Raw genomic sequence first — 14,641 nt, forward strand, 5'->3', positions numbered from 1 at the left:
ACTGCTGCCCTGTTTCAGTACACAGCGATGAATCTCAACAATCACAGTGTATGACGTATCATTGAATACTCTGAGCTTTCATTTCTAGTCATTGAGTCTGAGTCGATATTGCACAAAAAGCAAATTCACGTGTGACATTGATGATGACCTATTTCATATCAGACACAAGTAGCTGGAGTTTGTCGGACCAAGGTAATCGTAACACTTGTCATCGCAGAGAGCTCATCTAATTGAATACAGTCCCAATCATCCCAATAAGAAAGGTCTAGTAGTGTAATGGTAACACAGTACTCATTGAAGACCACAACGACCACCCTGCAAAGAGCCCCGGCTTGTGGCCGTAGGGCTGCGAGGTGAAACTCGTGTGCTGCACTATACTATTCTAAGTTCGAATCCTAGCTAGGCCGTGTTATTCTTTTTTTTTCTTTTTTCTTCACGGAGAAAAAATATATAGTAAAATCCATTGGAAAGCTTCCGGGCCTTGTCGAGATTTACTTATATCTTGATTGGGCCTATGTACCACGCAAGGATGTAGCTATTGAAAAATAGGAGCAAATCGAGCCATGACTAGAATTCACATTCTCATCATTTGCCCTGCTTAATATTGAATCACAAAATTTGACTTGTTACGCTGACAATTCCTCTGTTTTGTATACGTTTCTCGAATTTCAAGACGATCGTAACACCCCAAATGAACCCTACAGTCTCGTACATCTCATGCGGGAGAAGAGCCATAAGTAGTCAAAGCTGGAGGATTTTCGAAAAATTGAACTTTCATATGCTCCTATCACATGTGGCAAGGAAGGCGAGTTTCTTGTCACGGAACAATAAAGTTGAGGGTACAAACTAATGCAAAAGCTCAACGAGTGCTTAAATCACTCCATATCGGCGATGATATTTAGAATGTTGACATCGCTTCTCCGAAGCACAATCTATTAGTGAATTGATTTTCCACCAGCCTTCACTTCTATTTCTACACTATTCCTCTCAGAAAGTCAGGCTTCCAGTATATCAGAATATGAATATTGTTCATGAAAATATGCTCATATTGCCATAAGATAGAATAGCAATCAGTTGAATCTTGTCTCATCTATATTGTTGACTTTTGAAGAATCCATATATATCCGAATCCATGAATCTACCAGCGCACAATACAAGAAATCCTAGATCATACGCTAATGCAAGTTGCCTACTTGTGGGATCCCCTCGCTGACTCCCTCTACGTGATCCTTCGCTCATCCTACAGATCCACAACATACGCAAGACTGATTTGATTGGAACCAAACCATGATCGTCTCGCGTTAAGCAATTACGTCGAGTGGTTGGGATTAATTCGTCCCACATTCGACTTCAACGACTAGGCACATTGACTTTTATGAAAAAAATCATTTGGCTACTATTGTCATTTCTATTAACGCGGAGTCTTGAGAACAAGCCCTGAAAAGCAGATGACGAGCTGTTTGAATTACACCTCTTTTGTCTCTTAATTATGTCCCCGATCTCCGTGATCATCGTCGGCGCCGGCCCGTCCGGCCTGCTCCTAGCTCGACTGCTGGCTCAGTCCGGCATACGCGATATTCGTCTTCTCGAACGAGAGACACTTCCGACGGACGACCACCGTGCTGTCTTGTATCAAGCCATCTCACTTCACGAGTTCAAACGAGCGGGAATTATAGAGGATTTCAAGACAGCCGCCCATAGTTTGAAGTCTGTTTGCTGGCGCGATGCTGCCGATGGAGGCAAAAGACTCTTTGGCATGCCGGCCAACGACACTCTTCTCATGAGTGTCAAGGGATTGACTGGAATCATCAAGCACCATCTAGCTCGAACAGACCAAGCTGAGATTTTGGTTGGCCATGACGTTGTCAGCGTCGGCCAAGATGCCACCAAAGCGTGGGTGGATGTTAATACGCCTGGTGGAAGAAAGAGAATGGAAGCGACTTATGTCGCTGCTTGTGACGGCGCTTCTAGTACCGTTCGCAAGTCTGTGTTTGGCTCCGGGTCCATGGAAGGCTTTACCTGGGATAAGCAACTCGTGGCTGCAGATGTGAGTCCAAGCACTATTGCCACTATATCGGTGATGTTGACTCAAAGTCAAGATTCGATGTGACGCATCACTGCGATTTCCAGACATTGAAGAGTCCAACTTGTTCATTCATCCAATGGATGCATGGATTCTATTTGCTCTGCCAGGCGAAACCAGCTTTTGGCGGGTAATTTATCAGGACTCGGCTACAACGGACCAGGAACTTGTCGCAAATGCTCCTAATAAGATAGGAAGGCTGTTGAGCAGTCAATCCGAAGCTCCTCCATTCGAAGTACTAGCAGCTCGACCATATCACATTCATCAGCGATTGGCGAATAGTATGGTTAAAGGTCGAGTGGTTCTTGCTGCCGATGCAGCTCATCTCTGTTGTCCATAGTAAGTGGAAAGCCTAGACCGCATCCATCAATCTCTCTTTTTTGACGCCTAGGCTTATTGCATATCACAGCGGCGCATTAGGCCTTAATGGCGGTATCGCTGATGTGGGTTCATTGGCCGACTGTTTGACTGCCATCAATGATGATAAAGCGGATCAATCTATCCTCGAAGTGTACAACCGAGTTCGCCGGGAGAAGTGGCAATCTTACATTGATCCCGTCTCGCAGCGAACTATGAAACTAGTATATAGCGACCCAAAAGACATCATCCCAGATCATCTAATATACAAGATGGCTAGAATGTGTGAGGAAAATCCGCAGGCGATACAGGGCAGAGCTGGTCCGGTAGGGTCGACTCTATGTGCCATTGATAGCACTTTGACTAACGTACAATAGGATCCACTGGTTCTACGATATGATTTCTCGCCACATTATAAGACTGAGTAAGAATGAACGAGAGACCTCCAAGTTTTATGGTCAAAGTCGTAAAGGGCGAAGTAAACGTGGCTGTCTGTTCAACATACCCATCAACGGCTGGGATCGGGAAGTCCCATTTGAATGAGATTAGTTCTATTTACGTAAATTCGAATCGTGATTTCAAGTCTTATTCTAATTCCATCGACCAATCCGCTGCAGCCTCTGCATGAATCTTGGTCGTGTCAAAAAGCGGAAGCTCGCTATCATCACCAACCAAAAGACCGATTTCGGTGCATCCCAGGATAAGACATTCTGCTCCAGCCTTTTGCAAATTTCTGATGACATCATAATATCTTTGTCTTGAAGAATCATTGATGACACCAATTACAAGCTCAGTGTAGATGATGGAGTGCACGGTCTTTCTGTCCTCCTCATTTGGAATGAGCACCGCTAGCCCATGCTTTTCACCAAGCCGCGCTTTGTAAAAGTCCTTTTCCATGGTGAAAGACGTGCCCAGCAGTCCGACATACTTGTAACCAGCCTTGATGATTCTCTCTGCAGTTGGATCAACAATGTGAATGAGCGGCAATTGAGACGCCGCTTCGATTCCATCAGAGACAAAATGCATGGTGTTCGTGCATAGTACAATGGCGTCTGCACCTGCTAGTTTGAGTTTTGCAGCTGCTGCATTAAGAAGCTGGCCGGCTTCTTGCCATTTGCCTGTATGTTGGAGCTGCTCGATCTCAGCAAAGTCAAAAGAAAACACGATACATCGTGATGAATGCAGGCCACCCTTGACTTGACGAACTCGCTGGTTGATAACTTGGTAGTAGGTTGTCGTCGACTCCCAGCTCATGCCACCTAAAAAGCCCAGAGTCTTCATGACGATAATGTGGCAAATATCAAGCAATGCGAAGCATACAAGTTCAAATCTACATGATGCCGTTACTATTCCATGAAGAGAGATATGAGTCATTTAAACAATGTAAGCAATCAGGTGCCGACCAGCTGACAGCCAGCTGACGCTGAGAACTTGTTTGAATTAATCTAGCCCTAGTCAGAACTCGGACTGAGATTTAACTTAAAGTAGTACATCCAACTCATGCTGATGCCGGTGTGATCCATCGTCGTAGCTCAGCATCTGTTGCGTTCTCTACGGATGTATCATCAGGGATATTCACATTAAGGTCAACGTAGAATGGCCGACGATGGTTTGCGTGGTAAGGAGGTGCGCCGTCGTTTGTTCCAGTATCATGTGGACGATAGCCAGCAAACGTCAAGACCCATCCGTTTGGGCCAATGTCAGCCACCGTGGGCACTCCCGGAGCCAAGACCCGTTTACCCACGTAATGCCAGCCAGCATGTTTATGTTCAGCCTGCAGAATATAGAACACCTCATTGGGCCCAGTAGAGTTCCACAGATTGTCTGGGTTTTCTTTCATCACCTTGCGGTATGGACCTAGAAATGTGTCGGAAAACGCTATTGCTGATTTATAAGTATTGTGATTGTAGGCGCCGACAGAATAGGCCATCACAAACTTGCCATTGATGGCGCGGATATTGCCTGTCTCTATAAGTTTGAAGCTGTCGTTACCAGCAACGTAGTTCTCTGAGTTGAGGTTAACATCAGGGAGCAGCAGGAACGTCGGCCCAGTCCCGGGTGTCTTAGTCTTTGGGTTATCCATGGACCATGCCACCACGCCGTCGCGTTTCGGTCTCGTAGACTTTTGCTTCTGATAGACTAGGTATAGTTTGCCTTCAGGGGTAAGGAAGTATTTGCCGTCGTAATTGGCGTCTGTGTTCTTTGAGAATGACCCAACAAGCAGCTCGTCGCCAATCCAGGAAGATGGTGGGACAGAAATATCATCACTATTCTCTGGATGGGCATGGACAATGACAGACCAGTCCCAATGACCGTCGCAAGAGGATGAGTTCCTAATGTGCAGCGTTACCACTGCATCCCATGAGCTATCTGCAGACTGATGACGATGGATTCCAGCGCCACCGCCGCATATCGACACACCGTTCTGCTTGGCTTTGTCCTGAAGCTTCTGGCTGCTACGATACTTGTCGGTTTTGAAAGGCTCGTCAGCGCACTTCGGTTGCAAAATCTTCCCACATGTCAAGTATGCATGTGTCGTTCCCGAAATATATATTCCTTGGTTGTTCTTGTATGGGATATGGTATGGATCTGAGAAGTATCCTGTGTGATTGGTCTTGATAGCCTCAGTAATTGGATTGATGGCTATGTTTGCTTCGGCCTGTGCTTGTTCTCGTACCGAAAAGACAGATATTGTGTTGTTGATGAGTGACAAAGCTCCGGGCAACATGATATGAACAGCTTGGCTAGAGGTCTAGTTTGAGAAGTGTGAAATGGAACAGTGATACAGTCTGCACTTTGACGAGGATACGTTCAAGCGAAGCAATTCAAGGTGTACATATTAGTTTAACCCATGACAACCTATGGATAATTGATTTATATATGTAGAGAGCAATGTTTGGCAAGAAACCGAAACTTATATTACATGAGACTAGAGGTTCACATTTAGAGGTTTCGAGATTATTGACGGACGGCGGATGATGCTTATGACTTAGTAACCCAGGAAGAGCTTACGTCATTCATTCATATCCCCTTAGCCGATATTCCTCGTGGTCCTATTGTAGATCAGATTTTGTGCGACTTCGGGCTATCGGCACAAGCATGTTAGGTTTTGGATGACAGCAGATCATCTCGAATATCAGTAGCGATCATTACAAATATCGAAACGACATCCGTACCAAAAGCCTCCGTATCTCTTAGACTGTATTTTGTGCGACAGTTTGACGGGTTATGTGATTTCAACTATAGGTCAATAATCGCTGAGTAATTAGCGTTTGAAGTAGGGATATCTGATGAACATTGTTATGTCGAACTTTCCAAATTTCAGAAAACCAGGTGTGTCGGTGACATGATGTAGAAATGTGAGCGAAATCCATCAAGTAACTCTAATATTAGCTTGCTGTCAACATCGCATCGAGAATTGATTGTTTACTTTGTTCTACTACGAGAAATCGTTTCCTAGCAGCGTTTACTACATTATCTATTACAGCTTCGAATTGATCCTGATGCTTGCTAGTAACTATCGCCTGTGCGCTCCCGTCGGCCACCAGTTGCCCGACGGACGCCTATCAATTGCCCCACTGTAGATGCGCAAGGCCGAGGTTCTGAAGTAGCTCGGCCAACCAGCTTTGAATGAGGTGGATATGTCTGCGCCGCATGCCATTTGAAGGGTCATAATAGATATTCTTCTCTTAGATCTTTTTTTTCTGTCTTGGATAAACGGGCATAATGAAATTGAAACATGTTTGTTGACTTTTCCAACGTTACGGTACAGTATCTGCAATGCCTTCGTCTTTCTCCCTATCTTAAGGCAGCACCGAAAATATCGCATGCCAAATCGTGAATACAATTCATTTCAGGAAAGCACATGGGTAGCAGTCCTTGTAATAGAACTTTCAGCCTCTCTATAATGGGAATGAACACCACTCATAACGTGTTGAACTCTGACGGAAGGAAGTCTAGTATGCCCGAGCAAGCGTGGAGGATAACAAACGTACATATACCCTCATGAGCATCACCATTGGCATAGATAGATGAATAGTTTTAGCTAAGATCACATATCCTAAGCAACGACGATTGCATTCAGTCGGCGTTATTAAACTACTTTGGTCATTCAGGTACATATGGTAATGCATGACAAGACCATCATCGTATCTGCATTCAGAACAACACTTTTTGCTATCTTTGTAATAAATATATTTCGTTAACTCGAAAGGAGATAGCGTGTAATTTCTTCAATTCGAAGGCTTCTCGGTTGTCCATCCTGAACCAACACCGAGGGCATCGTCAATCGCCTTGCAGTTTTTCGACATATTCTCACTAAGCCATTGGTTATCTAGCTCATGAAGTACCGATTCAAATTCCCAAGCCTTTCCCCCCTCGACATATACAGCCAGGTTTGTGTGAATCTCGCCGTCTTTTTGCTTGGGCAGGGCAGTGAAATTTATGGCAACATCTCCGACTTCCTTTGCTGTGTTGATAGGTAGTCCTCGTTCTTCCCAGATATGTTCGACTTTTGACGCCATTGCGGTTCGAATTAGCGAGGGACACAGAATGTTCACTCTGATGCCATGTAAGCAATAGAGGTTTCTTCGAATAGATCTGAAGAGACCCATGACACCATGTTTAGCTGGTGAGTATACAAACAATCCTGCTTGTTCTTTGAAAGCAGCTAATGAGCCTGTCAATAGTAGCGACTTGTCCTTTTTGCTATCGTTGCCTTGGCGAAGGTATACAGCAGCGATGCGGGAGAAGTAGAGTGCTCCCAGCAAGTTGATATCAAGAACAGCAGTGGAAGGCTGGCGCTCTACTGTCTCAAGATCCAGCGTGGCGTCGAACCAATTCTCGCCCTCAGTGACTCCTGCAATCGAAAGAGCGTGATCAACGTGGCGGTGCTTCTCGTAAGCGGCACGGAAGAGAGCCAGGTTATCATCGTAGCTCCGCACATCAACGCGCCGAAATATGACTGTTCCCGTTGCTTGGGGGTAGTCAGTCTTTAGTTCGCGAACTAACCGCTCGCAGCCTGCATGGTCGATATCGCCGAAGACCACATGGGCACCGACTTGATAAAGATCGCGGACAATGGACTCCCCAACACCATGAGCACCTCCTGTTAGAAGTTGTTAGTCAATTCGCCGTTGACATGCATGTTGAGGTGTGCGCTCAAAAGCGGAAGACCATCAGGCCTTTCTAGCTCGTGTTCATCGCACGGAAATTATGGCTGCCATACCTGTGAGTACAATTACTTGATTCTCAAGTGATGAGAATGACCCGGGGCTTATTTGATATTTGCCCATGCTTAGTGAAGATAGAATTTGGATGACACCGGAGGAGCATTGCCAAAAAGAATATGGCGGTCAACCTATGCTATGTTCCTATGAGTGATGGCTAAATACTTCGGTAGTAGGGTGGGACTGATAGCTGACTAAATTCATGAAGATTGGCCGTGTTCCGACCGCGATCAATCCACAAGCTGAGATGCCCGTCGGCGGATAAGTCTGCACATTGAATATCGTTCTAGATCATAAAATATAAATTAGCGCTGTGTGTAGCCTTCAAGCGAAAGAGAAGCCTGTTCAAAATATACATTATAGCCCGTATGCTAAGCCTGCTCAATCAATTTCTCGACTAGTAGCAGACTTGCGATAAGTGTGGACACTCGTCTTATGTGTCAGTACTTTGATGGCCGATGATGCCCGCAACTTTGCTAGTGAGCTCAAGGATCTAGCAAACAACAACACAGAGAATAGTGGAGTATCTATTACGGCATTTACTTAGGTGTAAGATAGAGGTTACTAAGTAGAGTAAAATGAGTAGATTGAAACTAGCATCTTTGGGTTAGCAAATGATAATGTTGCTTTCTATTCTTCATATAGTAGGAATCATAAATACAAAAGAAAAGCTGTGGCCAAGCAAAGACGGCTGCTATTCATTAGCGGCAGGTTTATTTTTCTTCGCGAGGTTTTCGTTTGCTCTGTCGACGAGCACCACCATGTGATCAATTGTGACTCTGCTATCCACAAACTCCATAACCCTCGTAATCTTCTCCCCTGTTTCGTCCATGTACAACAGGTAAATGTATTCTCCCTTGTGCATCCATTCTTCCGCTGCAAGCCCAGCATCCCTAACCTCCTCGCGGAAGGTCGCCTCTCCAGTAACCCAGAGAGTAACAGCGTTACTTTTCTCACTTTCAAGTAGTTCCTGTACCACCATAGGATAACCTGTCAAGATGGTGTTCATGTGGCGAGTAACACCGACTATGCCCTTTTTATCAAAAGGCCCCGGAGTAGGGATCGAACGGGGAGCATAATCGTAAATGCAGTTATCAGCCAGAACACTCTCCAGAATGTCTGCATCAATAGAGGTATAATGCCCAATAAAAGCCAGTGCTGTTTCAACCCGTTTGGAAGTCATTGTGATGGGTCTTGTCCTGCTAAATGTTAGATGAGGACTTCTACGGTAATTCGAAGTGCATACAGACAAAAACTCGGAAATGAACCGGCTTTAAATATAGCGCGCGAAAATATTGTGAGTCTATCAGGTTATTGATTGAAAGCTATAGCTGCATATAGCTTCTTATATCCCAAAAGTTGCACCTGGATACCGTACCGCCCTTGGTCTTCTCTGGATCCTTTCGAATCCTCAAGCTTTTGGGTCTGATCAACTGCAGCGTAGGATGTGGAACTAAGCCCAATATAAACGCCGGGAGGCCTGTCTAGGGTAACCGCTCGTTTGGCTTACCCATTACAGTTTAGTGGGAGTGTTGGCGAAGTAAGATTCTTAGTAGGATCAGCTGTAGTGGCGATACAGATCATATCGTTGAGATATATTTATCCCGGAAGATAATTTAAAGGTTATTGCTGAAGCATTTGCATACTACAGCCTAATGCCTAAGAGACATCCAATCAATAATCAAGGAGAGTAATTTTTACTGGAAATATAGCCATACATCAGCACAAACCACAGAACCTCCTCGATCTGTCGAACCCCCTTGTCAAATATCAAGAAAGATAAAAGTAGCCAAAAGCTTACAAACCCAACAAGAAACATCCAGCACTATAGAAAATAACCCACCAGCGACCACCCCAAAGTGACAATGAAATTCAATTCCACTATATATCTAACGTCAGTACTCTAGTCTACGTCGCTCCCGTTCTCCTTCACTCTAAAAGTCGAGACGTAAGCAATCTGACTGACTTGCTCGTATTCCAATAGGCCGTTCTTGGTCGTTGCGACACTTGAGAAGCTCCCCAACTTTACTCTCAAAGGCTTCTGCATTTTCACCGACTACGACCCCTTCATTCTAGTCCATTGCGAATTGAAGAGCCATCGAGGTAACCGCGTTCACCGTTCTAGCCCTATAGAAATAGTTCCTCGTGATAGGTAGCCATTTGCTCGCGCTTCTCCTAGCTTCCACCACTCTCCAACAGTTAGCCTCAATGCTCGCCCTTAAGAGACGGCAGTCTAAGCAATTGCGGCTTTGTATTGTTGGGATGCAATCCTGACTACAGGGAGGTAGCGGGCCCCTGGGGGGACTCGCGACGTCGAGAAGGTAGGGCATGGAAGGGCTCCCCAGGGGCCCGCCATTGAGGCTGCGGGTGCGGTGTCGGCCCCCTTGGGACGGCCTGTGTGGGCCCCTGGGGGACTTTTCTACTGGCCCCAGAGGCGATATAGCTGCCCTCGAGCTGGTCCGAGTGCCCGGCTACGAGGCCTTGAGGCTGGGTGGAAGGGCCTTCCTAGGGGCCTGCTATGCTGTCTTGGACCTACTATATCGTAGGCAACGATCTGGCAATGACCTGGCAATAACCTAGCGACTCAACCAATCTTTCTGTCTGTCCTGTCCATTCTCTTCGGTAAGTGAGGAGGGAGGGGGGGAGGGAGAGGCTAGGATGTCTCTACGCTTCTTACTGCCTACAAATAGGTATGTCTGCTACATATATAGCCTATAATACCTTAATGTCTGATAATTATGTGGATGATAGAGCCTCTAAGCCTAGGCAAAAATCCGACAATCCTACAAAACCGTCTTTCGATATCAGAACCTTAGGCAAGTTTATTGGAGACTATATCCGGAATGATTGTTTTGCGCAACTCCAGGACATGCTAATGTGCCTGGCGGATACAAACACGGATGGCTTGAAAGGCGAAGACATCAACGTCTGGCAGGGTCACTATCCAAAGCTATAGACTACCCCAAGAGCGGACAAAAGGTCGATCTAGCCAAAGATATGTTAACAGATAAGCAATTCTGAGTCAAAGCCAAACCTGAATTTCTCTACGCTCTTGACTGCCAAGCATTCTATAATATCAATGGAGAATATTTTAAGTTATCGAATCTACTGGGAAGATTGTATCAAAGGTTCTTAAAGATTAAATTTATAGTCCTGTCTATAACCAATCATGTCAATATCTAGATAGTTTTTTGTAAAGCCTGGAGTTTAGCTATTGAGGATGTTAAAGTATCTGCGTTGACATATGATCGCTTAAAAGTATCTGGGGCTATACGCTTTGATGAAGAGTCTCAGTCGATATTTGATCGCTTGATAGAAGGTGTTACCTTACGAGAGCTCTAAGAGGTTAAAGAATATAAAGAAACTCATCATATTTTGGTGAAGAACAAACTAGATATATTCTTACGAAAGCATTAGGATAGGTTTGCAGACTGCTTTATCGAGCATATTATTAATAAAATACTTTTATCTCTTTACAACCTAGGTTTACTTAAGGTATATTATATGTCTAACCCGGTCAAATACTATGCGAGCATACACTATGACTCGAACGTAGTGGAAGGACTTTACAAAATATCTCTATTGATAATATGGTTAGCTTGTCCTTAAGTTCCTGGTGAACATCTTGCTAATGGTGTCAATTGACTCCCAGGGAGTCAACTGTTGAGAAATCACCTGCATACGCTTTTTTGTGTCTGTACGCCTTATACTGCATGGACTTACCATATGACTCGCAGAGACAGGAGGAGAGCTTACAACACAGTGTAAATTAACCATATATATAAAATTCCTGCCCTAGGCATAAGATTGAAGAAGGCTTATTGTGTTGTGAAGTGTGATAGACTGATGTGTGTGTTGTAAGGCATGCTTAACAAGACCTACAGCCAGACAATTGACAACACCAGCCTACAGCGTGCCTAGTATGTTGCTAGAAGACTTTGACACCCTTATGACAGGGAGCCCGCAAGCTTCTAGAGAAGAAGATTCTATGAAAATCTATTGACCAAGCTTACCCAGGATCTCCATACAAATGGACACGAAAGGCTAACCCAGGCAAGTCAGCACCCGAGTTTCCCAAGCTATTCAATGCCAAAATTCTCCATCCCTCGGAGGTTACTTAATGAAAGAGCAGAATTGTATATAGGTAAGGACATGACGTGAAAGGCTGCCGGGATCAAGGAGCGCAATCTTTAATCCGCATCTAGGTCCTAGGCTGAGATCCAAGCCGTGCTCCAAGCGAAGCACGATTCATTGAACAAGAATGTGTCAAAGAAGAATTAAAGAAGTACGGGCCCACGCACACAACCACATTCCAGCACAATTATCCATCTAAACGACTGCTCCAACGCTCGCATTGACATCCGCTTCCAGCACTAGTGGCCGTGACCTGAGGATTTCTTTCATGAACCCGGCGGCGAACGCGCGCGTACATCTGCTCCTCATCGACGGATTCATCGTCGCCAAGCGCATGCCACCGGTACTTGTCATCCCCCCCAAAGAAAAGGGGAGGCTATGGGGAGATACCGGTGTCGAAATAACATTGCATGCGCAGAGACGGGAGGAGAGGCCAATCATAGCGAATCTTAAAAGTATATGACGGGGATCATCGCTCACTACCGGATCTGTGCGCATATCTTCTATTCTACCGCTACTTGTGGAGAGCCCGCCAACGCAATACGAGCGATATTGGTCTGAGGCTTGGGCCCGGGCTTGGATGAATCAATGGTTTCATGGTAGCCTTGAGCAAGATTCAATGTGGTTAACCTGGAGCATCACGCTCTCGCTGTACACTCATGATGTCACAATGTATATAAGTAGTGAATGGTAATCAGGTAATCATCAATTTCAATATACTGTATGTACGAAGCTTAATAAGAGCATGCAGTCCACTGTGTCAGCAGACTGAGCGAGCGGAAACTAGTGCTCATTGGACAGCGAACGAGTTGATGTTGAAAAAATAGACATGGAAACTGAGCACCTACGCTGGGACCTGATTGTGTACATTGCTATTGCATTTGCCCTTGGTTCAAGCTTCCGACCTGCGTCGTATTCAGACTCGATGACTTTGTCTAGCTATTCTGACAAAACTTTGGCCTTGCGACGAATCCCTTGATATTTACTGTCCCAAATTAAGCTAAGTAACACACGTACCTCTGGAATGGGACAGGCAGTACGCGGATCTGGAACGCTGTGTGGCATTGCTTATATGAAGAAAGGACTCAAATGCCGGAAGAATCATATATTATCCATGACATTGCTTGTCAATTCAATTCTTTGGATGTCTCCTATGTCTTACTTTGGTCTTAATGAACGGAAGTGGCTTCATACCTAGACTCCCGTATTCGAGCTGCCTCGACAGAAATCGACCTCAACTCGCCATTCCTGACTGCTTCCACAGGCCCAAAGAAGCACATCACTGGCTTGGTACACAAGAGTCAGCGACGCGGCTGGAACAAACCATCACGAAAGCAAGACGAGCTCCCATCAGAGTACTAGTGAGAGGAGGCTAGAGAAAGATACGCTGGGAGGCTCGATGGTAGATTAAACGACGGTGATTTAATACGCGCTAGAGAGTGGAGCAGTCGATCCTACATTCATAGCCTCGCTGATGACCTTATCTTGAGTTGGGGGAGATACCCCTATATGGTCAGGTGACTATACTTATAAGCCAGATTACTTTTCACTTAGCTAGCATGGTCACGGCATCAGCAGATTTCACTTCACTTGCCCTGGGGGCTCTCTTCATTATGTGACTTACTTTGTAGTTATTGTGGCCTGTAGGCTGGGCCTGCTGCCTTCGTTTCAATTTTCAATCTACTCGCTAAATCGATGGTATGGTTTGAATACAATTCTTCGCTTCGTCGCAGCGATGAACCGAATGATTTTGTAGCAACCGACTTGAGTTTTACGGCCCAAAACACTCTCTTGATGTCTTTGTTGTCAGGCTCTACACAGATGAGAACTGACTCCCTTCCATTAAATGGATTTCGGTAACTATCATTTAGCCTTAAGATGTGATGGTGCTGGCCGACCTCGACCCGTCTTGTGTCTCCTTTGTGCGAGGATACGACTCATCATTCGGCGAGCCCATATTGTCCTATGACTAGCTGCCATCTTGCCATACCTTTCGTGGCGGCACGTTACAGGAGCGTGGCCAAAAACCCCTCGCTCCTTGGGAATCTAGACGGCAAGACTCGCTTATTCTGGCCTGCGCGTTTTGCGCGTAAATCAACTCGAACTCGAACGATCGAAGTACCTCCTCCTTATCATAGTCTTATACATGGCGGTGGACCTTCCCAGTCTCCGAAGAATCGTTGAGCATGCTTGGCGTTACTCATTGCCATGGTGTCACACACAATTCCGACAGTACACTTGCTGCTCCATCATGTTTAAGAGAGCGACGAGGCCGATCTTGTCTACTACTATATCTGCTACAAGCACAGGCACTGATCCCAAGCTATCGCAACCACAAACAGGCCTTGGCCGCAGAGAGTCCTTGGATACATGGGATGTCACACACTTCATTGACGGGTACCAGGTCCGGGCCAACGAGGCAATTCACAGGTCTGCCCTATCTCAGCGAGTTTCGATAGTGAAGTCTCTTTTTCGGCCGTACCCTGCGCACGGAATTCAGTGTGGCGTATTATCGCTCGTCTGCTGTGTGCGATATGGTTGTTCAAGCTCCAGCTTTCAGCGACGTGTCCTGATTGACTGCAGATTTCAGAGCTGTTTTCTACATGCGTTCTTCTTTAACAGCATCCTGCTAACGTGCTGTCATTAACAAGGTACCCATAACAAGAACTTTACTGGCCTAAGAGACAAGATTGACGGTATTTATTAGCCTACCTGGGAGATCAACCTGCTGTCTTAAGCATCTTGGGGTCTGTGTTCTTGTCACTCTGAAAGAGTAGCCTCATCTTGTGCTACATCGTGTAGACTAATGACTTGATAGTAGTGCAAGAACCAATCGAAG

General features: G+C 45.5%; 1 protein-coding gene across 1 annotated transcript; it reads right to left on the reverse strand.

The window, feature by feature from the left end:
- Positions 1 to 6,672: 6,672 nt before the first annotated feature.
- UCRPA7_447 (putative 3-hydroxyacyl- protein) lies at positions 6,673 to 7,734 on the reverse strand (the record flags this gene model as incomplete). Its single annotated transcript, XM_007913043.1, has 2 exons — positions 6,673 to 7,547; positions 7,668 to 7,734. The coding sequence occupies 2 exons, from the start codon at positions 7,732 to 7,734 to the stop codon at positions 6,673 to 6,675; spliced, it is 942 nt and encodes a 313-aa protein (XP_007911234.1).
- Between the last annotated feature and the right edge of the window lie 6,907 nt (positions 7,735 to 14,641).

Source organism: Phaeoacremonium minimum (assembly GCF_000392275.1).
Source record: "Phaeoacremonium minimum UCRPA7 unplaced genomic scaffold PA7_03_scaffold_33, whole genome shotgun sequence".
In the NCBI taxonomy this organism is placed as follows: Eukaryota; Fungi; Ascomycota; class Sordariomycetes; order Togniniales; family Togniniaceae; genus Phaeoacremonium; species Phaeoacremonium minimum.